The 27,991-nt window shown below is 32.0% G+C and overlaps 4 protein-coding genes across 8 annotated transcripts; 2 read left to right on the top strand and 2 right to left on the bottom strand.

Annotated features, from left to right (window-relative positions):
- Positions 1-1,941: 1,941 nt before the first annotated feature.
- Bma-malt-1 (Uncharacterized protein) lies at positions 1,942-7,515 on the top strand (the record flags this gene model as incomplete). Its single annotated transcript, XM_043078898.1, has 14 exons — positions 1,942-2,096; positions 3,243-3,415; positions 3,591-3,762; positions 3,932-4,095; positions 4,271-4,357; positions 4,493-4,628; positions 4,802-4,893; positions 4,971-5,157; positions 5,370-5,447; positions 5,528-5,649; positions 6,067-6,216; positions 6,510-6,706; positions 6,983-7,072; positions 7,399-7,515. The coding sequence occupies 14 exons, from the start codon at positions 1,942-1,944 to the stop codon at positions 7,513-7,515; spliced, it is 1,920 nt and encodes a 639-aa protein (XP_042934832.1).
- A 1,465-nt stretch (positions 7,516-8,980) lies between these two features.
- Positions 8,981-12,168, top strand: Bm502 (Uncharacterized protein; the record flags this gene model as incomplete). 4 transcript variants are annotated; one of them, XM_043078894.1, is made up of 10 exons in its annotated part: positions 8,981-9,034; positions 9,260-9,343; positions 9,474-9,560; positions 9,915-10,033; positions 10,401-10,602; positions 10,798-10,953; positions 11,076-11,240; positions 11,404-11,463; positions 11,833-11,899; positions 12,050-12,168. In XM_043078894.1, the coding sequence occupies 10 exons, from the start codon at positions 8,981-8,983 to the stop codon at positions 12,166-12,168; spliced, it is 1,113 nt and encodes a 370-aa protein (XP_042934828.1). The 4 variants fall into 4 exon arrangements, with proteins under 4 accessions (XP_042934828.1, XP_042934829.1, XP_042934830.1 ...); XM_043078895.1 differs by having other exon boundaries at positions 9,894-10,033; XM_043078896.1 differs by lacking the exon at positions 10,798-10,953.
- Positions 12,169-13,089: 921 nt separating this feature from the next.
- Bma-srap-1 (Uncharacterized protein) lies at positions 13,090-25,778 on the bottom strand (the record flags this gene model as incomplete). Of its 2 annotated transcripts, none has more annotated exons than XM_043078892.1 (25): positions 13,090-13,197; positions 13,340-13,488; positions 13,637-13,802; positions 13,999-14,129; positions 14,518-14,658; positions 15,013-15,123; positions 15,264-16,718; positions 16,807-16,866; positions 16,966-17,110; positions 17,298-17,407; positions 17,686-18,045; positions 18,225-18,278; positions 18,385-18,526; positions 18,602-18,720; positions 18,880-20,067; positions 20,208-20,398; positions 20,610-20,688; positions 20,789-20,968; positions 22,074-22,175; positions 22,569-22,683; positions 23,032-23,168; positions 23,922-24,017; positions 24,197-24,256; positions 24,447-24,749; positions 25,694-25,778. In XM_043078892.1, 25 exons carry the CDS (start codon positions 25,776-25,778, stop codon positions 13,090-13,092), a joined length of 5,787 nt encoding a protein of 1,928 aa, XP_042934826.1. The 2 variants fall into 2 exon arrangements, with proteins under 2 accessions (XP_042934826.1, XP_042934827.1); XM_043078893.1 differs by having other exon boundaries at positions 17,686-18,003.
- A 2,003-nt stretch (positions 25,779-27,781) lies between these two features.
- On the bottom strand, positions 27,782-27,991 carry Bm13481 (Uncharacterized protein; the record flags this gene model as incomplete). Its single annotated transcript, XM_043078891.1, has 2 exons — positions 27,782-27,851; positions 27,954-27,991. 2 exons carry the CDS (start codon positions 27,989-27,991, stop codon positions 27,782-27,784), a joined length of 108 nt encoding a protein of 35 aa, XP_042934825.1.

Here is a 27,991-nt window from a genome sequence, read left to right as displayed (position 1 = left end):
TCACATTACGAAGATAAGCGACACCCTCAGAACCACTCAACAACAACTCGAAATAAACACTAGAAATGTAACACTACAAACGGAATAATGCTGCTATGTATACTGAGTGAAAAATTAACGTCCCTTATCAAACGACGTAAAATCTATTCTCAGATGCAGCGTTTTATCACTGACAACATTGGAGATAGTAGCACTTTATCATCACCACATTAACATGATAAGGTGAGAGTCGTCGAACTTCACCAAAGAGATAACGATTTATTACTACACTAGGATAATAACTGCTTATCACTACAGTTGAATGATAAAGTTGGTGAATTTAGCAGACAATAACTTAACAGGAAGCAAGTGGATCAATTTAAACACCACTTACAGCTTATCAAGGATCATTTAATGCCAAATTGTATGTTTTTGGAAAACATGAACATAACACAAACATTCCTAACATCAAACCTAAACTATGTAGTTATGATGGCCCCTGTCATGTACACAGTCCCTCGAGCATGTTTCATACCATCAGACTTTCAGGCCATTCTTTTTCACGTGTGCATGAAAGATTCACTCAGATCTTGACGGCCGAGAAATCAACATCCCAACCGATCACCTCTTTAACAACAGCCTAACAAAATAACGAAAATGCTTCCCAAATGCACTGAATGCACCCTGACCCCACCCTGGCAACGTCACGCAGTGCAGCTTGCAAATGCACTTAGTGCACTCTAACAACCTTGTGCTCTCCCTTACTGCAGCCACTCTCAACTGTTGCAAACTCTGAACAGTCTCTTTGCAAGGAAGACATGTACAGCACAGTGCTGAATGTTTGCCAGGACAATTAAGCGACCGCACGGAAGACGAAATCGCTATAGGCATCAAACGGTAACTGCGGTAGCGTGTTCCGTGTGGGTGCAAAGATAGGGCGGCAATGTCGTCTAGACTTAAGTTACTTTCTAGTTAGTAGGGAGGTCTGTCCAATTTGGTAAGAAGGCAATCATCTGAGAACATATAGACTATCTTACTTCACTTAATGCCTATAAAATATGCAGATTTAATTGCCATTATTGCAAAATACGATTGTCTTCACCAGAAATTGAAACTGCGTTAAGCTTTGCGCTGTTGTTCAGGCGCAATCATGACATAACGGACTAATAGACCCGTTTCGCCCAACTTCTCAGGATCTCTAGTAAAATTTATCCAACTCATGTAATCAACAACCGTTCCAAACAAAGATCCATGAGTGACAAAAAGTTTTCATTTCGTGCCGGCAGAGTGACAAAGGCGTGCGTAGTCAAAATGACGGCACACTTTCAACAGCGGTTATCAATGCAACTTCGAGTCCTTACTCCATATTGTCATTGAGTTTTACCGTTTGGCTACGCTTCCCGCAATTTAAACCCCTTCCTGTGTGTCAGTGGCATTGCGTAATTCGTTTACTTGAATTTGTTCTTTGATATATAAAAGTTAGCTTATCTACTGTTGTTTTTTTTTAGCTCGCGGAAGATTTTAAGTTTGCATTGAATAAGCAGGGATTGAATTCCGAACTTGTCTTTTATATATTGACTTCAGAAGCTTTTACCATTCTTTAAGTTGAACCTTTGATTTCTTTTTCCTTTTTCCAAACCACTTCTGTATATGTACAGTGACGCTGTTCGGGAATTTTGTAATGTGGAATATATAACCGACAACTAGTAAGCCTGTCGAGCGAGTGATGATGAGCAAAGCAAATGTTATCGTCTGTGTAAAAGATATATTGAAAACTCTCAGTGATATAACAGTCCACTTTCCACGACTGTGCCTTGTATAAGATTTGAAGTATTACTTGATTTGAAGTGTTACTTGTTAACCTCAGTCATTTGATGAAGCTTTTATAGCTAATGTTTTAACTCTTTGTGAGTTGTTTGAGATGTGGCTTACAATTTGTAGGTTAAAATTTCTTCTGAAGAGATGTCATCAGTAGCATCTCTCCAAGAATATGATTTATCAACTAATCTAGCTGAACTGCCGATCGGTTTGCATTGGCGTCTTGCCAGTTCTTTGAATTTTCAAACTGTGTGGATGAAAGTGATCGGCGATTCGACGAGCAGTCCATTCAGTTTAAGGTAAATGTTTGATTTGATTTATGCCGTTATTATTTGCAAACTTGCTGTGTTGCTGACCTAATCAAATTATGAAGATTAGTTGATGCATGCATATCTATTTTGCATTCCTTTGAAGATTGCTTGTCCATTTTGCTTAAAAAAGCAGAAGACAAAAAGAAAAAGAAAGTCAACATATATCAGGAATATATTTGTGCAAATATTGATGAGAAATCGTGGGGAAACCATCTCTTCTTTTTGTGTCTCATTTAACACGCCAGGATTTTCTGAAAATTTGAGAGTGGCTTTATATTCCATTTAACTGAAATAAACCTTAGCAGTGTTCAAACTACGAGCCTCATGCAAGAATAAAACGGGTTTCTCATGATAAACAGAGTTGAGATATTCGTGAAATATCAAAAACGATATTATGAGTTGGAAGTAAAAGAATTTTAGGATATAGCAGTTTTCTGTTTATTTATTTTTGGTTGCTGGCACTACTGAGTAACTGATATCTTAGATCATAATATATCGTTACGAAAGCGAAATTGATTTTCTGAGGATTATAAGTAGGCTTCATCACATCATGCAGGCACTCTTACTATCATATCCTGAATTTCTCTCAGGGAAGTTTACTTTTGAAAGAAACGATTTATAAAGGCGAAACCTAGATTAAAAGTGAATTAAGACATCAGAGAGAAGAAAAGTGGAATTGGTAAGCACGATCAGGAAGCATAATCCCTTTGTATCTGGATGGCAATGAAAATATCGAGTTTGGAAAAAACATTAGATATTTAAGGGAGAGATAAATGAGGCCCTTTTCGTTCAGTTGTAAAGGAAAAAGGGATATATTGATCATGGCTTAAAGGAAAAAAGACAGCTGGTCTGTTTCTTTTTTCTGGGAAAAAAAAAATTGTAGTTGGGAATGTTCGACCAAATCAACTGCAGTTTTAATTTCATCGTGATGGAAGTGTTTGATTTTCACTGTAGGTTGAATGGTAATGCGGTTCTTCATATGTAAGACTGTTAGGTGGGTAGGACGGAGCGATCATGCTTTCCGTAAATGAAATAATTAACTATATTATTTAGCAAGATGAATTTGAGTAATTTCGGATGGGAAGTCAGTAAGAAAATTGCGAAAATCTTTATAATGGGACTTTCTTTTTTTAGTGTTTCCGAATATGACCGTATTTTACGATCTGAAAATCAAGGCTCATCTCTTTTATACTTGTGGGGCAATCGTGGACAGAATGTAAGACATTTGCTGCTGAGACTTCAATCATTTTCGAAAATGCACGGGACATCTTTAGATGGACCCCAATTAGCACTGAGACGCAAATTCGGTAAGTTTAGATTATAGTAACAACAAAAACTTAGATTATAGTACTTTGTATGTTTTGTCGATACAAAATAATGGAAGTTCTTCAGTTATCTACCACAGTATATAATGTAGAATGATATTAGAAATATTTATACAACTCAAATATTTAGATTTTTTAAAGTGTTACTTGTTTCCAGTGCCAGTAAAATGGTCAGCTGATGAGCAGATTACGGTTAAAGTAATAGGTGCTGATAATTGTATGTTGCAACTTTTTTGCCATGCTCGTGGTTTTCCTTGGCCTCATTTTCAATGGATGGAAAATGATAAGGATATAGATTGTTCAAACGGAAAAGCACTAATCATTTCTAGGTTTCTTGTTGCTTTTGTATCTTGTCGAAATACTGCAGGAATCTTTACCTTTAAAATTTGAAAATGATATTCAAAACAAAAGCAGAATAATAGTGGCTTCAAAAGAAACATAGATGCAAAGATAGGATGAGAGAAAGCAAGATTTCTAATTATGAGTTGACACGTTCAGATGCAAATGTCGAAAAGGACTGATGTATAGGTGTAGAATATGGAATGAGATTGAGGAAGGTTTTGAATATTCGACATTTTATCGGAGACCGGGAAAATCATTTCACTCAAAATTAATAACGAAGCCAGTGGACTTATCATTATTCATAACTGCCAATGTAACAGGTATCAGTTCAGTATAAATGCGGCAAAATGATTTTTTCTTTAAAGTAATTTTCACACATCATCCAAATCTTGCACTTCATATTTGAATCTCTTTTATTCTCTAGTAGTTTTAGTTCTGAATTTGACGATCACTGGGTGCATTCATGAATGATTTTACATGGCTTTTCTCTTGCAGTAGACTCTTGCAAACGGTGTAGCGCGTATAAGAATTTGAATTTATCGACCGATTTCTTCAGAACTGTGCAAAATGAAGGCAATATAGGTCTTTTTTCTCAAATCTTTACTGTTTTTTCTTCTAAATTCAATTGATTTGCTCAAACTCGACATTTATTTATTGAAAATTTCATTAAATTTTATTTACATGAAGTATTCCTTGTTCATTAGTTACTATTTTTAGGTGGATGGAACGCAGAATTGATTGCTACGGATAAGGTTGCATTAATTATAGGCAACTGCAACTACATCAATCTTCCAAGTTTAGTTACGCCTCACTGTGACGCTGAAATGTTTGCAGAATCCTTGCAAAATCTTGGGTAAGTGCTTTATCAGCACTTGTTTTTGTCAATGGTTCGAAAATTATAGATGATTAGGATTTGGTATTGAAATTTTCAGGTCTTATTTTTAAGCAAAAAAGAAGAAACAAATTATTGTTAAATGTTCCTCTTGGATCTTAAGTTGATTCCATTTACATGGAAATGATTTACAGTTTCAAAACTGTTGCGCTTGGAGATTTAAATCTTGCCGAAATGCACTTCTTTATCAAAGAGTATCGCAAACTTCTTGGTGACGGGGTGTATGGTGAGGTTTTTTTTTTCTTTATTTTCTCAGATTGTATTATATCTCTGCTCATAATTTGTGACGTCTAATTTCTTTAGCTGTGTTTTACTTCGTTGGTCATGGTTTTGAGAAAAATGGAAAAAATTATTTATTGGCCGTAGATGCACCAAGTGTTGACTGCAAAATGACTGAATGTATTTCTGTTGAGTGGGTTCTGTCTGTTTTCGAAGATTCACATCCAGCTTTAAATCTAATACTCCTCGATGTATGTCGGAAAAATGTGAAGTATGTGCATAGCTTATGCTTATCCAAAATTGTCATAAATGCATTATATTATTTGTAAGTTAAATACTGTGTGAATGATCCGCGAATATTCGTTTAATGGAGAGAAATAAAAAATTAGATTTGTCATGGCGAACAAAGTTTTCAGTTAAATAAATTTTAGAGGCTATTTAAACATGGATTAAAGGAGAAGAGAAAACTTTCCAGTTCTTTAGATGCGTTGGATGTCTAGATGATGCAGATAACGAGCAAATACCAAAGATAGCGCGCAATACTGTCTGTGGATATGCAACGTAATTTTTACGTTTGGAAAAATATTTTTCTGAAAAGGACTTTAAGAAAGAAATGTTTTAATTTTGCCAATAACTTTCAGTAGCAGCGGAGTTAGTGCTTTTGAAGTACATGGAGAAAGGAATGGTGTCTTCATGAAGCATTTATTACAACATATAGCTGATGAAGCAACAGTTCTTGAAATGCTAACGAAGACATTCCAAGGTAATTTCCATTAAATAGGAAATGCATTCCATCAAAACGAAGTTTATTTAACCGTTTTAATGGATTTTTTCTTATTCCATTCCATATCATTGATGTAATAAGAAACCAGCTAGTTTGGCCTTGGCAGTAATACAAAGGATTAAAACATGTCATAAAATTTATTATTATTTAGTATTCTCTGCTCAGTTGTATTAATTCATTACTGACTGGTAGTTCTAAATAATTTTTATCAAAATAAACAAGTATACTGATCAAAAATTTAGTGCACTAGTGTATCTATCACTCTAAGACTATTGATTTGACCTTAAGAAATGACCGATTGACACCTTAAGAAAATAGCCTATTATTTCTTCCGTTACATTTTTCCAATAGAGGTTTTAATTCGTAGTTTTTTTTTTTTTTTTTTTTTTTCTTCAGAAATCTCAAATGATACTAGGATTTGTGATGTACAGATTCCGGAACTTAAGTCAAATTTGGTTTTACCACGTGGACTACGAGATCCGCTTATTTGTTATGGTCATACAGCATCTTTCAATTGCCATACTCTTTACTGGCGCTATATGCACGGTGATAGATTTATGATTATGTTTTTTTTTTTTTTTTTTTTTTTTTTTTTTTTTTTTTTTTTTTGCGATGCAGTACTGTTTGCATCTTTCGGAACTTTGTGCCCTGAGTTTCCTTTCTTTCATTTTCTGAAAGAAAACGACGTAAAATAGAAAACAAGATATCCCATATTATTTCCACTTAATATTTCTTCGTTCATTAATAAATATTTTTTGCAGTTGCTGTGTAAAAGTCACATAATTATTTAAAGAGTAGATTTTAAAAAATTGGTCATTTAAGCTGATTATTTATTACAGAGTTGCCGAGTCCGATTAACGTACAGTTTACGGATCAAAACATGTTTGTTATCATTTGGTATGACTATGTTGGGCATTTTACAAACAAAGTGTATATATTTACTAGTGTTAATGATCTATCTGATAAAAACAGTGCGGGAGGTTTGAAGCCATTGCCTACCAAATTTTCGCATGTTGCTCATTTACATTTTCCCAAGGTTTGTTTTTAACATTTTAAGCATGAAATAGGATTAAAAACTCAAGTGATTTTTGAACTTTTACAAATATTTCTCACTTTTACTTCTGTTGAAGAATTATTGCAAAAGCTCAGGAATGACTGAAGTTTTTTTATGATTTGAATTTGAAATGATAATTAAGATTTCTAAAGAAATAGTTGCTGCAATTGAAGTCTTGTTGCATTATCGCCTATTGGACTTTGATTTCTTGGATTTTGTTTTGTCTTTCACATAATCTATTGATGCAAGGAATTTCAGCATGTCGATGTGTCGGCAGAGAGGATAATAGAAGATGGTAATGATGGTGTTTCAATATCTGTAATGCTATCAAATTTGCAGCGTTTAAAAGTAGGTGTTCATATATTATTATTATTTATTCAAGTATGATTAATAGAAAATTTAATAAAAATTGGTTTTACAGTGCCTTTAGAATATGTTATGGAAATAGTGAAAAAAGTGAGTGTAATGTTCAGAATACTTACTAGTGGATTTAGTCTATGTTATTTGGAAGTATAACTAATAAAAATTTTAATGCTGTACTTTTGATGATCTTCATGGTTGATGAAATTGATGAAGGAGTGATAAAACGCACTTGCTCGTAAATTGTCAAGATCCAGTAGCTTTAAAAGAAGTTATAAGGCTTTATTTTTCCTGGATTTTCAAAATATTTGTAGGGAACCGTATTGTTCTCGGTAGATCTTGCTAGTCGGAAAGATGACGTTGTTATAGCATCGAAAAGTAATTTGTCACTGGGTGATGTGTTGGTTACAAGGATTTATAGAGTAGAATGATTGAATTGTTTTTGTTACGAAACTAATAAAAATTTGGTTGTGTTTTATGTAATGATGTTACTGTCCGGAATTTTGTCTTCATTTTTATCTTGTTAAGCGACATTTTGTATAATCAAAAATTAAATATACTTGGTCTGTAAATGTAGAGTCAAAAATTTTACAGTGACCACTAGCGAAAATTTTATGCGACAGTGAAATAAAATGTCAGCTTACAGGAATCGAGCTATCGTACAGTTCAAGTAGGATCTTTCGTACAGCTCAAGTACTTTACGCTGTTAATAGAAGCTTAGCAAATAAAGGCAGGAGTACTGGGTTTATCTTCTCCAAATCATTCGTTTATGATTTGATGCTGTTGTCGTCGAAAGATTATAATCTCACATTCTGTCATTTCAAACATAGTCAAGGAAAGATTCTTCGCTCTCTTCATTTCTTTTATCCTGCTATAGTCTGCTAACTTTCTGCACTGATTGGTCATTATCTCCACACAATATAGAAATAGCTTGGAGTAAAATTCTTCAACGAAATGACGACAGGACAAAAGGAACTATTGAATCCGCTCAGACGAAATACCGAATTTTGAAATCTGAGGAGAAATTGACTAAAACAAACGACCTTATGATTCAGTGAAACAGAAAAATATTGAAACTGGAAACGCAGTGCATAACAGGATTTTAAAAAAAGCTGAAAGATGCCAATGCCAAAATATTTGTACAAGATAAAAGCTAATTTGTAGAGCAAGTTGGTCTCCGATGAAGATGAGAAGGATGATAATATTGATGACCATGATAGCAGTAATGATTGCTTGGTAACAATTGTAATGAATTTTTTTATAAATGTGATATAAAAGAAAATCCTGGTATTGAAACGCATTTAATATCCATAAAAACAATTACCGAAATGATTTTTCCCATTCCACCTTTGATCCTCGTGAAGTATAAGGAAAATAAGGTATGTTACGCATTTGACTCCATTAAAATATTACAAATGATAAGAAAGGAAATACAAACTATAAGGCCAAAAAATCTTGATGAAAATTGCAATGATTTCTTGACTTTGAGAATGGTTCCATGAAGAGTGAATTAAGAAAGTACTAGCTGAATGCGTAGTTAACAGGTAGTTAATTAAATTTCGATGTGAATTGTCATGTAAATGATGCAAAAAGAAGTTTGGAGAATCATTTTCATATAAACAAGGTAGTAGCAAATGCAGTGCAATTATTCCGAAAGCCGTTAAGTTACATTTGCTACTTCATTTTTTGCATAACTTCAAATAATAAATGAAAGAATTTTGGGCGAAGCAAATTTTGAATTGAAGTAAACATTTTCGCAATTAAGTCACATTCTTGAGTATGAAAATTCATAAATTTTTATAAAAAAGATAAGTTAAATCAACATTTGTATTATTTAGAAGACTCAACGGTTGTTTGCTTCGGTGTTGCACGAGATTTTAATATACCTAGAAGAAAATGTCTTCACATTGGGATTCATCCAGTCCTTTTAGAGCTTCTACTCAATTTTCTGTAATTGATTACTATCCAATTTTCGGATAATTTTTTAAAAAATATATGAAGTTAAGCTAGAAACACGTTGTAATTATTTGCCTTTTTGATTATGCAGCTGTTATCGTAATGATGTAGATGGAAAGGATTTGTAGCAGCAGAAACTGCCAGTAAGTAGAGTGTCACCAAACCAATTTTGTAGTTTGAATTTACTTAATATATTCTCAAATAAATCACAAAAGTCAGAGTAATAACGGTTCTCGTGGTGAATTGCCTGATGATCTGGAAACAGCACGAGAGATCATCGATAGTTTAACACGACAATTAAAGGTGCTTCACATTTTTGCATTGTTATACTAGTGCATCTATCTTCTAATCAGAACAATGAGTTCCTCATGAAAGATTATTTTCTGAAGTTTCCTCATTTTCTTTGTTAGAATGCTGAAAAAACAAGTTGCAGATTCATGACGATGTAACTTCGAATTTGCTGCTTCTTCAGAAAAGAATCCAGCACACTCACCGAAGGACACAAGATGCCATGCGCATGGTTCAGTTCAACTTTACTTAATTTCTCCATTTCTCAAATGCATAGAGTGTCTGAGCGATAAGAAATACAGAATCAGGAAATTATTCTTGTGATTGGTGTCATCTGACTTTCAAAACACACAGCACGTATTAGCTCTCGACTATCTGTGATCGATTTATGCAATTTGTACTAAATATTTGATATAATCATGATATTCAGTAATTGATGTAATCGAGAGTGATCATGCGATGAGATGAGATAATAATGTAATAGGACGAGTTATTCAACTGAATTTATACGATCAGATGATTCCTGTGGTCTAGAAATTAAAAAAAAAATTTTTTTCATCACTAGATGCATTCACTGCCTTTGAAGCTTGAAGATCGTCTAGACAATATTGAAGCAACATGGACCAAAGAATTAGAAGATCAACACAAACGTTGGCTCGACAAATACAATCGGTTGATGAGAGAAGCAGAAAACACTCGTCTTTTGTACATTTATTAGTTAAAAGCAAAAGTCAAATTCCATGAATTTAATTTTAAAATGACAATTTGCTGAGAATTTCTCATATATATATATATATATATATGTACATGACATCCTAATTTTTTTTTTAAAGATATGAAAAATTCTGAAAAATTTCGAAGATTTCATAGCTTATTTTTATTATTTCATAGGCACGTGTTCTTAAGATTTCTCTATCAGATTATTGGGAAGGATAATAGATTTATCGATTTAAATATTGCATAATGATCAAACTATTTAATTATATTGTTTCTTATCAAAATGTAGCATAGAAAAGATGCAAATAAAAATGTTTCCTTGCCCATTCGTACTTTTCTATTTTGAAAATTTCAGAAATAAAGGAACATCTAAAGCTTCAGCAAAACATACTAATAAGACTGTGAAATTTTCAAAACAACAGCTTGAAAATCTCAATCGTCGTGCTATGATAATCGATGAAAGAATCAACGAACTAGAAAATGTTGCAAGTTGTACCAAAAACTTTGACGGAAAGCTTCATCTCGACAAGCAGAAGATCAGAGATATCGATGCTCGAGTAAATTTAACCTTACAACGTTAATCAAAATATTTGGTGCTTCAGACCATTTTACTTTTGACCGTGCATTTGTGTCCTTACGCGTGGACTAGTTAGGAATTATGTGTTCATTTCAACAACATATCAAATGATTACTGATTTCTTTTTTAAATTAAAATTTTCTTATTTACTATATTTTATATTATATTATATTAGTTGAAAACATTAACAAAGAAAGAGCAAAAGTTGAATGATGAGCTCACCAAGCAGATGAATATTCATTTTGGCAGCAAGCCTTTCGCCCAAATGACAAATGAACAATCCGAGAAAAGCTTTTATGGCGTTTGTGAAGTAATTGATGGCTACCGAAAAGTACTGCTTTTAAAAGTATTATTCATAAAAGAGAAAAGTGTTGGAGTAAAATAAGTTAGGCATACATGTGAATTTTGTCAATTCTTGTTCTTTTTTGTTCCGTTTCTACTGTTAAACTGTAGACGATTGAAAATTTGGACAAAGCATTACGAGCAATGGAGCAAATTAAGAATCTATCAGTAGCGAAAAGCAAAGTTAATAGCACAATTCAAAGTACACCATCGGTAGATGAAATTGATGAAATTACAGTTCTCATGAGACGTTTCCTTGCCAAATTGCGAGTTCAGGTTTGATTTTTTTTTTAAGGAACATCTTTTGATTTATATGAAATTCACACTCGATTAAGTAATTTTTAATTCTTTTCCTCCCTAAAGTTTATATGTGTACATTCACTCATGGAATGAAATAGAATTTAAAAATTTCTAGATGCTGGGAAATAAATGATTTCAGCTAGCATCAGTTCATTTATATGGCAAACCAGCTTTGAGTCCTAAGTTGGATACCGGTAAGGTAAGTTTACTTTTAAAGGTTAAGTACGTCAATATGCCTGAAAATATTCAAATATTTGTGTACTGATGTGTTTCTTTACAACTCACTGAAGCATATAATCTTTGCTTAAGTTAATTGATTGATGCTTAAATATCAATTGATTAAGTTGAACAAATGTATATGCAATCGTAGAATGGTGAGGGTGTATAGTGAAATATTAAGTATACGGCAGTAATATGTGCACAGCTTAGTGAAGATTTGTTTTGAATGAAATATAAGGATCAATTCAAAACAGAGATCTTTCATGGAAAAGCTTTTTGAACATGTCTTTTTCATTTTTCGAGAGATCCTTATCAATCTGATATTATTCATTATTCATCTGGTTTTAAGTCAGGAAACTTGATAGAGACAACGACTGGTTTTGAATCATCAAATCCTGATACCACTTCTGATTTTGGTACAATTTCGCTCAGTACTTCACAACCTCTGTCGATTTTAAGAATTTTTACAGTGCAAATTATGAATTGAAGCATTGCTGAAACTCTTTTAATTGAAACTGTCCTTTTTAACTGAAATTAATTATTGGAATCATCAAAATTGCTAACAGGACCGTCAACTTCGTCTGCACATTCGCAATTTATGATCTTGAAATCAGAATTTGGAAGTGAAGGAACGATTACAGCTAAAGGAAAATCTGAGAAAACCTCAAATAATAAAACAAAATGAAAAATCATGCCATCTTTCAGTTTTTCTTAACTTTAATTCTTCCTGTACCTTATCCCATTGATAAAAACATTACATTTTTTCATTTCATCTCCGTTTAATTGACTTCCAACTTCATTTTGATCAATGCTGTCGCTTAACTAAAGAAGACATGGCCATGTATTAGCAGATTAGCCATCCTTATCTTGTCGAAGTCTAAAACTGAGCAAATAATTGTATTGGACGTGTCATATCATAGTATCAATACAAAAACGATAATAATATGAAAGGGAATAACAAAAACTGGAAATGGTAGCATGAAAATATTCGATTGATTATTACACGATAAAATGAAGAAGAAAAAGACAGATGGTTAAAAGACTATAATCCATGCAAAGGAACTGAGAAATGATCCAACTGATATTACATTACCACTATCTTATGGAACTATTTCTATTTAATATCAAATTTAGTCGTTGAATATTTGACGTATTCTAATCTGAATGAACTAGGAGACATCATCCTATCAAATTTCAAAAGAATCAATGCTAACTCAAAAATGTTCCAGTAACTTGCGATTCTTCATCCCTTCTTGCTGGCTCACCCGTGCTGATAATAAGGAATCAGATAGTACAGATAATATGGAATAAAACAATAATTTAATGTTTGGAATGAATGCAAATGAAAGTAGATTGATCTAAACTGATAGCGGACAGACGAAAACAATAAATTTTGACCTAATCTTCAAAGTTCAGAAATTATGGAAATTGTGTTAATAAAAAACTAATGAATGATGGAACTTGTTTCATTTGCTTCATTTAAAAATCATCTCTTCAGCTCTAATAGAACTAATTTTTTTTTTTTGTGTGTGAAATAATGTTATAGGAAGACAAATGCACTGATGAGAATGAGATGTTAATAAATAGACTTTGTAGTTTCTGTAAGTTATACGAAACACCGGACGCATTCCAGTAAAACCGGTTCATCGCCATTCACTTCTATTGGTGTCTCCTGAGGACACTCTTGTTGGTCTTTCATCGATGTTAATGAACACTGAAAATGTTCCGCTATAATTGACAAAAGCGGGTTGTTACATAATTTCATGAATCATAAAAATTGAAGGTCCTTAACAAGTAAATTCATACAAACTCAATTAATGATTTTTAATTTGAAGAGCAAATTCCAAAGTGCTTACGAGATTGGATCTATGGTCATACTGAGCAACAGTGCAGTTATGTTTCCAGCATATCTCACCACATTGTCCAATGGAAAGTGCTGGTTCCACTGTTACTGCCTGCCGTATCCTCGTTAATTCTGTCACCATGCTGATGGAATAATGGCATTCTGAAAGGACCAATAATAATTTTCAGCATTTCACCTTTAAGATTTACAAAACCAGCATCGAATTAATGCAGGTCTCAGGAACCCTTGGCTATTTGGTAAAAGTTAAAACTGTTTCATTATTATGAACACGAAGAGAAATAATACATACTGGTACATTTCAAGCAACTGATAACAAGTGTTGATAAGTCGGATTTATGCTGCGGAATAAATTTCTGCTCTGGTGAGCAAATAGCAGAATCAGCTGTCAACATGCATACTGCATTTGTTGACTCATCATCCTGGCTTGGCTTATATACTGCGAGAACACAGTTTGCCTTCAAATGATTCATATTTAAGAATGTAACTTTCTCTGAAGAAATTTCTCAACAGATAAGATAATGACAGTATTGTAAAGTGATATATATTTACAATCTCTACTTGGGGAAAAATTCAGTGCTGCAGTTTTCTCAACAAATAAAGCAATAATCATATATTTTTCTAAACAACTTGCACAAATACTTAGAATTTTACAGTTTCGTAGCATTTCATCGCGCATGCGGCCGGTGATTCTATCATAATCTCACTAGTGACGTTTAGCTGTGAGAGGTCTTCCATTTCTGATATTTCGAATTCAACTCGACCAAGACATCTAGCAGGTGTTCCTACAATAACTATTTCTGTTATTTTTTTTTCTCGGAGCCTCGAAATTATTTCTAACAGTTTAAACTCAGTGTTGTTGTGGGTGATGAACATATCCAATTTTTCTTTATTATGCCTACACTATTTGCGAAAAACACACTTAAAGACAAATCTTCGATTATTTTTTGATAAAACCACTGACTAAACCATCATGCAAAACTTATCACAATTTTTTATAAAAAAACAAAACTTCTAAGAAAAAAAAAAAAACTTCTAGGAAAGAAAAAGCCATAATCTTTAGGCTCTCATAAAATTTAAAATGCAAAAATGCATTGAAACTTTATCGAAGACTTCTCAAAAGCATAAATATTTATCAGCAAGTAATATCTAAGACTTTGTATGTGAATTTACCATCAACAAGTCTTGTTTTAGCGCTATTGTGAAGAGAATTTCCAATGAAATCTTCCTGGAATTGATTAATTGGAACATCGGTCGTCATTATTTGCTCATCTGCATCCTTTGTTAAGTTCACATCATCAACGATAAATGCACCTTCAAGAATATACAACATTTTCAATTTGTTTTGAACATTTTGGATTTAAACTGCTCGATTTGAAACTACAAAAGAAAATTTAATCACTATAATAATTTCTTATTTCTTCACATCCAATAGATGACTAAGAAAGAATCAGTCGCTAGAATCAGCGGGTTACGTTTCTATATCAATGGTTTTCAAGGGTCTAACAAGCAATACGCTATAAAAATTGCTTTCGACTAATTTTCAATTAAAAATTAGCGAATATATTCGCTAGCTCTATTGCTCTATTTATAAGCCTTAATTTCAGATTTGAAGTAAAATTTTCAAATTTTCGATTAAAAATTGTTTCTTCTAATAAATCGAAATACCATTTTCTTTTCCGTTGCGTCCAATCACTTCTTCGATTTTCGAATTTTGACTCAAAACACTGATCAAATCTGAAACCGCTTGTACGGGCGGTTCTGTTGTCATATGTTCACCTAGAGTTGGCTTACGATTATGTTATATCGCGATTACTTACAAGTATCAAAAGAACAAAAAATTAAAAATTTGTACGACTGCATGAGACAATATAGTATGAATAAGATTTAGCTTCTCTTGCCTTACAATTAATACTAACCTTGGATTACCAACTTATTGTTATTAGATGAATCCTTGGCTACTTCAGCTATAATTTCATCTTCTCCTTCCACTTTCTTAATCGCTTCTTCCTGAATCGCTGCATCCGCCACCGCTGGCTTACTACCAGTTACCAAAATATCTTTTGACTGAGCAACATTTTTGATGACAGCATTCGCATTCGCTTGTACAAATGGCTGCTCCGTAATTGAATTTGAAACCGATTTAGAGAACAAATCTTCATCATCATTATTTCCTTCCTTAGATATCTTTTCCAGAATTCTGAATGTTACTTCGGTATTTCTTTCGTCACTCGTAGAAGTGCTTGTTTCTTCTGCAATAAATGTTGCTTTGCTAATTGTTTCAGCAGTTGTTGCATTAGTTATATCTGATAACGCAGCATCTGCTTCAATATTTGATTCCATTAATGCAGTTTCTTCAACTATGGATGAATTAATATCTGAGTGAAACGTTCCTTTAAAATTAGCTGAAGTTGCTTCAATGTGTGATTCTATGATTGCATTCTTAGATGAAATAGTTGATACAATTTCATGAGTTTCTGTACTCCACTCTTCCGGTATTCCAATTGTTTCTTTTACATCAGTTTCTAAGACATTACGTGAAATGTTTGCAACAATGCTGGCTACAGCTCCAACGATATCATCCGTCACTTCGCTATGAAGTATTGGAATAACAGTGATCTCTGCTGAAACCGTTGTCGGTTCAACTTCCTCTTGAAATTCTACAGTAGTTCCTTCCTTTTGATTTTTCCATTCTCCAGACTTAATCATGCTTGTTTGAGGAATGGTAGCTGAACCCTTAGCAATAGTAGAAACAACACTGCTTCCAGAAATTTCTTCAGTAATGTTTAACAATTCCGAACTATCAGTGGGAACATTTAACGGTGTTTGTAAAGTCAACGAAATTAGAAGATCAGGTTGAACTGTAGTATCTAATTCATTATTATCGCTTGTTTCTCCAAATGTTTCCATGATGTCAGTTGCAGTTGAAGCTATTTCCGCTTCTAAATGTTTTGTCGATAACTTCACTGACGATTGTAAAATCGATGATCTTGAAGCCTTTTCTTCCACAGTTGCAACAATAGGAGAGGTATCGAACTCTCCTTCAGATTCTTTACTTTTAACTTCCTGTTCTTTACTTTCTGCTTCGAATAAACTTCCATTTCCAAAAGATGGTGGCGTAACAAACGGTATTTTCTCATCCCCTTTTATAGTACTTTCCAGCCCTGCTGATGGTTCGGGTACCATACCAACTATTTTATCATTTGTTTCATCTGAATCAATTACAAGTTCTGATTTCACTTTTTTTGCTGATTCTAATCCTACATCTGGAGTTACACTCGTCAAAAAGTTCTCTTCAACTTTTGTAAATTTGGAGGTTGAAAAACTCTCGTCAGTTGCTGAATTCTCCTTTTCCTTTGATTTCTTGGTAATTACTGAAATAAGTTATTAAAACGAACATGAATTGACTTTGAATTGAACAATTTTCAAAATTTGAGCAGAATTTTAAGTTAGTAAATCAACCTGGCAAATTAGTTTCATCTTGAGCCAGTAAGCCCAAAGTAGTTTCGGTGAACTGCTTCTCTGAAACAAATTTCAATTTTAGTTAAACGTTGATAGTAAATACAGTACGAAAAGAATTGCTGAAGGAAAAACAATACAAAGAAGTAAGAAATAACTTACTGCAACTAATACAGTGAATCCACAATGTTTCAATACCCTCTACTGAATGCTGTTGTTGCTCATTTTCATCACATTGATGGTGATCTCCAAATGTTAACAAACACTCCCCGTTTACCGAATTAAATTTTGCACCTGTACATCCATCCTGAAATTTACTCTCATTTTACGCATCAAAAATTTTCCTAAATTCTTAATTTCTGATCTCAACATTTTATTCAATTTTAAAAAGAGAAATATGAAAAATTTTTTTTGTGGTGAAAATCTTTATACTATATAAAAAAAGATGAATGTCGAAATTTGTTGCACATAGTACTATAAAATTAATTACAAACCATATAGCAACGTCTAGCACACTCGTTTACTGTAGATGTTGTGTCTGTTGGAATAAATTCGGCTTTTAAATGCATATCGATAGGTCTAACTTGGAATAAAACAATGCAATCTGAAATGAAGTATGCAAATCGATTATTGTTTGAAATGACGAATATCTAGAAATCGAGAATCGAAACAATGCCAACAGATGATACACGACTTTGGACATTTTTTATCGGTGCGTGGAAAGAGAAAGCTATAACGGACGACTTTAATGTGCGTGAAAAAATCTTGAGAAACATTTATGAAATAATTATGAAAACAAACATTTATGAAAAAAAATCTTAAATGGCTATGAAAAAAAAAAAAAAAAAAAATGAAAAAAAAAAAAAAAAAAAAAAAACTTACCTTGATCAGAAAAGGTCTTTTGAAGCGGTGTAGTGGTAATTGATATTTTTTCTTTACTTACTGATTCTTCAACTTCAGCGCTTGAAGATGTCTTGGTGATATCAGTGTTTACCTCCTCTCCTGGTATTTCCGCTTTCTTTTCCAAAGTACTCGTAATTGTTTTTGAGACTTTTGCTGCTTCTGTTGAAATTTCTACTACTGCTGTTGCTGCTGATGATGATAATGGTGACAGTGATGATGATAAAGTTTCAGGAAATACTCCTTCTATTGCATGAATTGTACTCTTTTCAGCTTCTAGCGCTGCTCCCAATTTTTTCTCTGGAGTTTGGTGCACTTTGGTTGATTTTACTTTCTGTGCTTCTGTAGAAAGCAATTTCTCCTATTATTCACTGCATTATTCATAATGACAACTTTCTTCCAGTTAAAAATTCGGCATTTTTACAGTTATGGTTTAACTGTTTTGTATAATTTTTATAGTTAAAAATATTGCAATAAAAATTTGATTGTAATTATATAAAGAACAAAGACGGAAATTGAACCTTTTGCTGAATGGATCATTATGTTGATACCCTGGTCTCCTGGCTTGTGCAATTCTAAAAGTTTCAAAGTCAAATATTATAAAATTAGGACTTAATTTCAATTACGAAGTTTTGAAAACTAATACAAATCTTTTTTCGTAAAATTTAAACATGGACGTACTACATCCGGTGCAATGAATCCATATGGTTTCATTGGCTTCATAAAAGAAATGTTCCGGTCCGTTGTTACAGATTTGTTTGCCACTATAGCCTAAGACGCATTCTTTGCTCGATGGATCGTACTTGGCACCAGTGCAACCATCCTGAAATTGACAGTGTGTTCTCTATTTCTAATATGTTTTTTTAAATTATAAATATAATTGGAAATCGAACTAAACCTGGTAACATCGTCCAGCGCAAACTTCAGCAGTTCGTGCGATTGTTGATGCTTGGAAGCCAGTGGAAGATTCGGCAGGACGTTTACTATGGGAATCTACTTGGAACATTACGATGCATCCTATAACTGTTTTTTTTTTTTTTTTAATTTATAAAAAACATATATTTCTGTTGGACCAATATTAGAAATAGGACTGATTATTGCTTGAAGAGGGGCAATTCAAACGTCACTTATCATAGAAAACGGGTTTATAACCATAAGGTGAAGAAAAGAGCACACCTTGCAGATACGTATGAAATGTTTCTACGACATCTCTTGATGTTGGTAATACGTCATCTTTCTTTTCTTTAGACAGAGTAAGTGTGGACTTGTGTAAAACGGTTGATAAATTTGAAGGTACTGTTGCTTCTCCTTCTCCTTCTTCTTCACCATTTGATGATTTTGCTTTTGTGTTTCCATCAGTATGAACTGCAGTTGTACTCCATCTTGTCTCGTCCAATATTCCTGTTTCTTTCATCTCTTCTCTTGAGTTCGCTTCCGTCCAGCTTCTATCTGAACCATCAATTTCTTCGTTTGCGGAAATTAACGTTATTGTACTGCTACCAAATTGTTCCACTTTGCCTTCACTTTTCTTGATAATTCCCTCCACATCTTCTCTATCTTCATTTTCTGTACTACTTACTCCTGCAGGTTTTGTTCTATCAAGTTCCATTTTAGGTTCACTTCTAAGTGATGTTGCAGCATTACTTGCTCTTGCTTCTGTTGCTGGCTTGTGCCAAGTATGAAATTCTTCTGTTCTAGCAGAAGTAGGTTCTTCATTTTCTGCAGTGGGTTGATGGACGGATTCGAGTGCTTGTATTTCTGACCCTGTTGCATGTATTGATTTATGTCCAAAAGTAGATTGTACTCCAACTCCAATAGCAGGATTCGTGGACAGAACAGAAGCAAATATTTCCGTTCCAAATTCAGTTTTAAGGTTTGCTAAATTGCTTTTAAATGTGTTATCGCTAATCAATAAATCTATCATTGATTCACTGGTCGTTAATTCAATGTTTTCAGTATTAGTCGAAATTGCTGTTACAGATGTTTCATTCTCATTCGGCCTGTCTGTAACATTTTCAGTGGTTGTTTCTGTTTGCTCTTTTCCATCAAATATTGTAAATGTTTGGGTAGTTTCAATCGGACTAGTACCTTCTGTTTGTGTAATTTCTTCACTTTGTTTAGTATCGGAACTTGTTTTCATATTTTTATTGGTAGCAGCAGTCTCCACATCCTTTTTGATTTCCTTCGATTCCATTTCAACCGCTTTTGGTTCCACATCAGACACCAATGTAGTTTTCACCAACTCATCACTCTCCTTAGTTTGAATTACAGCTTCAAATGAATGCTTTTTCAGTGAAGCAAAAGATGTTTCCGGTTGTGGAGTAACTATTTCAAGTGATGATTTCGTTTGCGGTTTCTCGGGAACTGAAAAATAATTGTGCTTATTTGATATCTCTATAATGTCAAAAAATGAAATAAGTTTGAAAATTTTTTGAAAGGATTAATAAAAATTATTATTTGCTTCGAATCTAATAGAATAAACAATAAAAAATTTTGAAGCTTACGGCATCTAAAGCACTGTAAGTAAATAGACTTTGTTGTTTTGTAGTAGTAATCTCTCCTCAGCGTAGCGTTACACTTCTCTGCAATATCAAATCGTCTTTCGCAGGTACCTTTGTTACCAGGTGCAGTTGATGGTATAAAAACAGCTGCGGTACAGGCGTCTCGGTAACAAAGGTAGGCGCAATGGTCAGCTCTGAAATTTTTTTTGTCACATTAATTCTAAAATCCCAAAATTCACCTCAGATGCTGAAGTTAAATGCCATTTAGAATACAAGTATATTTTAAAGGGATTTTCAAAAATTCTCTATAATAAACCATTTGCTCTTATAAATCTTTTCACTATTAGACGATTTTCGCAAAGGATTTTTTACATTCAGTGAACTAACTAAATTTCCAAACGTCACCTGTCAACTTTCACACTATCTTCAGCTTTGAAATTGGCTATATTGGCTTCTAAATCGACTTCAAACATAACAATACATGCTGAAATTAGTTTTCTGGAATATAACATAACTGAAAAAGTTTCTCATGCATAACTCAAAACATTTAACAATCAAAAAAGAATAAGACGAAAAGGCGATACCCATTTTTATAAATTGAGAATTAAGCCGTGACTGTTGCTTGTCCTGCAAAGAGTTGAATGTATCAAGTGCTGAAGCTATTATGGGTTGTTGTAGGCTGCTAGACTGAGATAATTCCGTAAATTCTGATACTTTTTCAACTTTTTCATTTTTATTTTCTTCTTTCAATCGTATTGACATTTCTGAAAGATATTCTATTCTAAACAACTGACACAAATCTTGCTGGGAAAATTCATTGTCAATATGAAAAAATAGGAATCTTTTAAAGTTTATGGATTTTTGTGCAGAGTGACTAGTAACCATCTCTTTTACTTTTAATTACTCGGATGTTTCTCAGAGAAAGTTCTTCAGATAAATCTTTCGTCTGAGTCGTTATTATCATTAACAAGTTCGATTTGCTAATATCTATTACCACTTTAAGGCAGAACAACTTAAAGTGGTAATCAACAAGATACAATGTTCAATCTATTTAAATTAGTGGTATGTTGCTGTTGTCGCAACAAGTTATTATAATATAATTAAATTTATCTTAAATTAAACTTAAATTAAAACGTAATTAAACTTAAAGTATGATATACTGATTAAAAAAATAAATATTTTATGTTTCACTTGAATGCTTTTAAAATTTATGAAACTTCAAAATGAATGTTGCTTACATCAAAAAGATTATTTAAGTTTAAAAAAATTTCGAAAATTATAATGCCAGGGAAAACTGAACTTTTTTAAAAATTTCATTTTCCTGTAAAAAAAATTCTACTAAAAGAAGTATATTAAAATATTTGAGTATTTAGAATCATGTTTGAGTTAAAATACAAGAAATAGAAGTATAGCATCTTTTTTAAAGATATGCCACTGAAGTAACTTATTAGTATTTTTTAATAACGTTGAATTCTTCAATACCTAAAATTATTCTTGCTATAAATATCGATCAAGAAATACGTCTTGCAAGTTGCAAAAGAGACAAAGATTATTCGCAGAATAAATTGTCAAAGCGAATTCAAAAAAATGGAGAAAGTTATGACAAAATCGAGGCGCCGTAAGGATTAGTATTTTACAGCTTTCTTCGTACATCGTAATATTTTATACAAATATTTTGCAATAGCAATTTGTATGCTGCATGATGCATCATTGATTATTGCAGTAGTTATTTGAGATTAATCTCTTAGGCAACTCTTTAAAATAGTATTTTTATATTATTACCAAATAAAAAAATATGCAACTGAAATAATTCATTGGAGCCAATGTAAGTGTCCTCTTTAAGTTCAAGTTATTTACCAAAATTTTTACCTGTGTTCAAAAAATCTCCCGCAGATACTTTTAGCATATGACGATTGCTTCTTAATGAGGACAAACCACACACCATACATGCTATTTTTATCCAGTTAGATCCTTAATAGTAGTTTTTAAAGGAAACTTAAGAATAATTATTGATGCATTTTCATCTTAAAAAACCACAGAAAAAAATTAGAAAATTTTTGTCAAATTTGTGGTGTAAAAATTTACTCTTTCAGACTCTTTCAAGCGATAATGAGTATCAGCAAAGAGGTGGTACAAGTCACATTCTGTCAAGCAATTTCGTTTAGCAAAGTGATTTGTGTCTTTTCTCATTTCTACTATGCTTTTAAAATACATCACGAAGTCCGAAAATTGGAAATCTCAGCTATTATAATTAGAGAAATTTACGTAAAACTCGTAATTCAGAAGTAATGACAATTAAATACATTTTTCTTTTTTATATGAAAATGAAATTTTAACAAAAAAATAAACAAACAAACAAACAACCATTATATTGATTGACGTAAGAAGAAATGGACTTCGTTTCACAATTGTCACCACCTCTACTTCTGTTTTCCTTTATGAATTGGCATTTTTTTTCGGTACTTGAATAGACAGCCATCTACAAAACCTCTAATTCCTTGTTTTTTGTTTGTTTAATTTTCCTTAATTTAACAAAATTCTGCGAAAACCGATCAAATTTTGCCATAAATTAATTCATTCTTTTGGTTAGAAATATCACAGAAACATTTTGAGGTCAACAAATAGAAAACTATTCAATTTGCTAACAGTGTAATACTAACTTTTTATAGCAAAGAATTTCAAAGTTGGAACGCAAGGAAATTGATAAGAAACTTGGAATTGATTTGAGTTGAAACTTTTCATATGAAATATTCACATTTAATCTCTGCTACAACCAATCTTTTAAACTTGTTAATAATCTCTTAAGCACAAAATGAAATGAGCGAACCTTACAACAACTGTGGAAACATTTTTCAGCACATTCCTGCACTGAGTTAGTCGTACTTCTTTCTTCTAAGAACTCAAAACTTGCCAAGTTAGTTTCTTCTTCAGCAATAAACCATATATCCTCGTGACATCTCATTGCTAAACATCTTTCAACATTTCGAAAACGAAACATTTGTTTAAATTTCATAAATTTCAAGCTGAACTGCAATAAATTAACAACGATTTTCTTTTTCTGTGTCATGAACAAAACCAATTGAATATTAATTAGAAATATGATGACTTCGATGTAGTATTAAATTTCATTTTCAATTTATCTTATACATTCTTCTGACTATGCTACATGTTCTCAAATTCAAACATCTCATAAACAGCCACAGCAGAAATAATTTATGAGCAGATAGATATATAGAACGGTTAATATTCATCATAGTATTATTAAATTCAAGTCAGCTAGGGCATTTAAACATGCATAAAAGTGTCTAATTTTGTACCCTCAGACATTTGTAGATGACAGAAAGATGAATAACAGAGTAAGATTTTCATAATGTAAATTTATCTAAGTACAAATTGTGGTCTTAATAGTATGATTTGTAAGCCTAAGATATTTTCGACTGATTTTCAACATTTGTTTTAGCTAGAAGTAGATGTACAAGGTTCCAGATGTACAAGTTCAACCAATTTAGCTTTTAATGGAATTCGAGCACAGGCAGGTTGAAAGAGCATAGCAGAATTAATTTTTGAGCAAATGGATATATAATAAATATTTCACTTGCAATAATTATTTAAATGAAGAGCAATGCAGCGATATCAGCAATCTTGGTAATTTAATGTTACATTTTTAATTTCACCCAAAAGTTTTACAAATCCATAAATTAAGAGATGAAATTCTACCTGAAGGTTCACCACATATGTCGGTCGTGGGAACAGAATCAATTGTGTTTTGCATTGTTGAGAGAGATTGTAGTGACACATCATCGAACGGCTCCCCTTCAATACAAAGCATTCATTTATCATGTAACTTGGATTTTAGGCAGATAAAATTTCATTCACGTGGTTCTATTAGCTTTTGAAATTTCACTGAATTTGGATTTACTTTTTTCTAGAGTAACTAATACTTATCTCAAAGCTAGCAAAATTTTATGTATTATAAATAGAAGAGTGAAAACCTAAGAGTAAGAAGGATGGTTCATCATTATCATTTGGCTCAGAAGATGTCTGCAATTCCTCTGCAATTTATTATTTCATTATTGTTGCGATAATACAAACAGCAAATGGTAAAACAATTCTCTGAAAATGTATAAGATGATTTGGAACAGAAATTATGAACTTTGAACTTTCGTTTTTAATTGTCACATTTTATACAATCGCAATAAGTTTATCATTTCGAATTGTATAATAATTATCATAGTTATTTACTTTCATCAAGCTGCTCTGTTAGTTTGCATTTTATGCAATCAATAGTGATAAGCGTGTTGGTATCATATTTGATTTTAGCAGCTGGTACAGAAGTGATCTTATGGCAGTATTCAGAGGCAAAACCGGTTAGGACGCAACTTGATGAGTCCAGTTCACGGTATTTCAACGAGAAACAATGGGGATCATTGTAACATTTTCGTGTGCATTCAAGAAGAGAATTTGCTTTAGTCCTGTTGATATGGTACCCTTCTCGATCTGACTCCGTTATGTTTACATGTACTCTCAGCTGTTCATCCGAACATTCTAGAAAGAGCAGTGAAAGATTTACGCATCTTAATTTAATAATAATATTCACATTTCAGAAAATTTGACAGTTTTCTACTGCCATTATCAACTTGAAAAATTTGCTATTTTATTAAAGTTTAATTTATATAAGCATTTACTTGAAACAATTATATTAAGTTATATAATAAATGTTTATAAATAAAAGTACTTATGATAAAATAAGCAAAATTAGGTATGTTCTTAGTGAACTTGATCTTAAAATCATCTCTCAAAACTGCATATCATGACTTTTTATCACTAGTTGCTATAAATTTACGTAGTCACATTTCATCTTGATCAATGTAATCAATTAAATGAATACAAGAGCAGTCTAGAAAATTATAAATAAGTCAGTAAACAAGTTTTTTTTTTTTTTGAAAATGAATTATTTTAATTTTGAAAGATATCATCACCATAAACAATGAATTTTCTTATGCAAGATGAAAAACTTATAGACAAAATCTTGATTGGTTTGAAATTCGAAAACTATTAATTCATCACTTCCATTACTTGAAATTTCAGCAAAATTTTGAATGATATTCGCTTGTAAGTTTTATTTATAACAGTTTAGCTCACTGCTCGTCCTTTAGCAAATTATAAATCATTAGCGAAAACATTACAATGGCTTCTTAATTCCTTTTTTTGAAATTACGCAATTCGACTTTTAATATCCTCTCAATTTGCTTAAATTATATTATCCGTTTGACCTTCAAGATCTATAACCATCCATTCTCTATAAGGGGTCAGTTTTCATATTCATGGAATTATCAACTTCACTTTTCAATAATCTGGTATATCTATCAATGAACAAAGTTAAAGCTTAAGCACTTGCTGCGACACAGTTTCTATGTCGTAGTTTGCAAAGAAATCTTTCCTATGGAATGAAATGACTGAACAAGATATAGCAATAACAAAAGCAATACCTGATTTTTGAAATCGCTTTGGTGCAGCACTGATAAGGGTGATAATGTATAATGTGATAACATTAAACAACACTGTCCGAATCATCAATATTTTTGTCTACTTCCGACAACTCTTCGTGAGCTCTGTGAATATGCTAAAGTTAGAGAATATTAATTGATATATCTGTTGTTCTTCCACAGATCCAATTTTGTTTTTGTTGAATTTGCACTTTTTGATTCTGCAAATTAAGTAGTGAAATTATATTATATTCCACATTGAAATAGCGATTTACAGTGGTGGATAAAGGTGCAATTTGCGTGATTGACATGCAAAATTATGCGATAATAAGCAAAACATTTATGACAAATAAATACAGGAAAATTTGAATTACGCAGCTGCTTTGAAGTCAAGTATTTAATTTGTGAAGGTGAAAAAAGGAAAAAACGATATTGAACTTTTTTTTAATCACTTTGTAATACGTATCTAGAATACTTATCAAAGTTTTATGGTTAGAGCTTTGGTGTTGATCTTTTTATCTTGATGCAATTAAATTGTCGCAGTACTAAAGTTGGTATAATTTTGAGACTTTACCGTTATTGTTGCTAATTGATTTTCTACTGAATGAAATGTTGTTAAAATGATAACTACGATAATGATATGTATCATATAATAGTATCAAAAACAATGCTACGATGAATTTTAAATGTTTTGGAAGAGACAAAAAAGTGACTTTGGGACTGCTTGATTTTCACCCTATGATCAGACCAAAAATTTCTGACTGTCCTGAAAGATATCGGAATCAAGCGATGCAATCATATGGTAGAAAGTATACTGCTGTTCACTTATCAATTGCAATTTTATCTTTATAACTGTTACAATTTCAATTTTTCTTTAATGAAAGGAAAACAGAGGACGAGAATTATTGCCTCTTCATAACACATCTGGGAATTGAGAAAATATGGGAAGATGAGAGTATTGGACATTGGACAGTTTGTTCTGCAATGGTCACAATGGTACTCGTTATCAGAGCGCAAAACGAGCAGTATAGGAGTGATTAAATTCATTCACTATCACTTTTTCGTTTCTCAGCAATTTCGAAAATTTATTACCTGTATTTTTACGATCACTTCTCAAAAATGTAATTATCTCATTCAAAAAATTTCGAAAATATATCACTTTTTTAAGTGTGTATTTTCTATGAATATAATTGCGTTGTAATCTTTAAGTGTAATTTGCTGATTGTTGCTATGTACAAAAGCTAAAGAAGATTTAAAAATATTAATAATATATAAAATAGGATAGTTTATAATATTCCATGACTTTTAAAATGATAAAAAAATAAAAAAATGCTTAAAATATAGGTTCTTAAAAGTATAGGTTAGCCATATTTAGCAGATGAAGCTTATAGCTGAATAAAAAGTGATCAAAGTATGAAAAAAAAATATATAAATGAAAAGAATTGGGGACAGTTTTTTATCTAAATGAAATAGATTAAAATGCTGTATATACTTCAAATAAGAATTTCAATAAACAGTTTCTTAAACAACTTGCAAAATTATTGCAGTTTCAAAGTAAATTTTTGCACAAGAACTTCGGATTCAGACACAATCACACATGTGCCATAAACAGTCAGATGGATGAGTTATATTAAATAATAAGGATATTGAAACTTTAAGATACGATATCATGATCAAACATAGTGATCACACAGAAAGAATTTGAATGAGACGTATAGAATAATTTACTTAAAAGCATTTAAAAGTAATTTGTGGTAATTGAGTTAGCAAAAAGTAATTCCTTTCTATATTCTCAAGAATATACCTGCTAAGAAGTGAAACACTGCTCAATATCTCGCAGGTTTCATAAATTCTATAAAAATTTTACAAATGCATAAGAATGATTTTGAAAAACATATGAAAATATGTCACTATTACCCAAAATATTGGAAATGGAAATTTAAACTTATATCTCATCAGTTAGTAAATGTTTATAGTAATTGAACTTCTTTCTTGCAGATTTGGCTTTTTTATTAAAAAGCAAATTTAGTCACAATTCGGTACGTAAAAGTAATTAAGACATTAAGTAATGTTCATGTCCTTTCCAGTATCCTATGACTTGATGGCGTGACTCCCACGAATAAAATCATTTTCTTCAGCAATATCCTCAGTATTTGACAATCTGTAAAAAGCAGAAATTCGTTATCACTTTATAAAAGGGATCAATTTAGCAACTGGAAAAGTAAGTAAATTGTAAAAAAAAAAAAAAAAAAAAAAATTGTACGCTGGATGAAAGTACTGATACAAGTTGCACAATATCAT

The sequence above is a fragment of the Brugia malayi genome (genome assembly GCF_000002995.4).
Source record: "Brugia malayi strain FR3 genome assembly, contig: Bm_v4_Chr2_contig_001, whole genome shotgun sequence".
NCBI lineage: Eukaryota > Metazoa > Nematoda > Chromadorea > Rhabditida > Onchocercidae > Brugia > Brugia malayi.
Note: the sequence above shows the minus strand (reverse complement) of the source record. Positions and strands in the feature narration are given on the sequence as shown.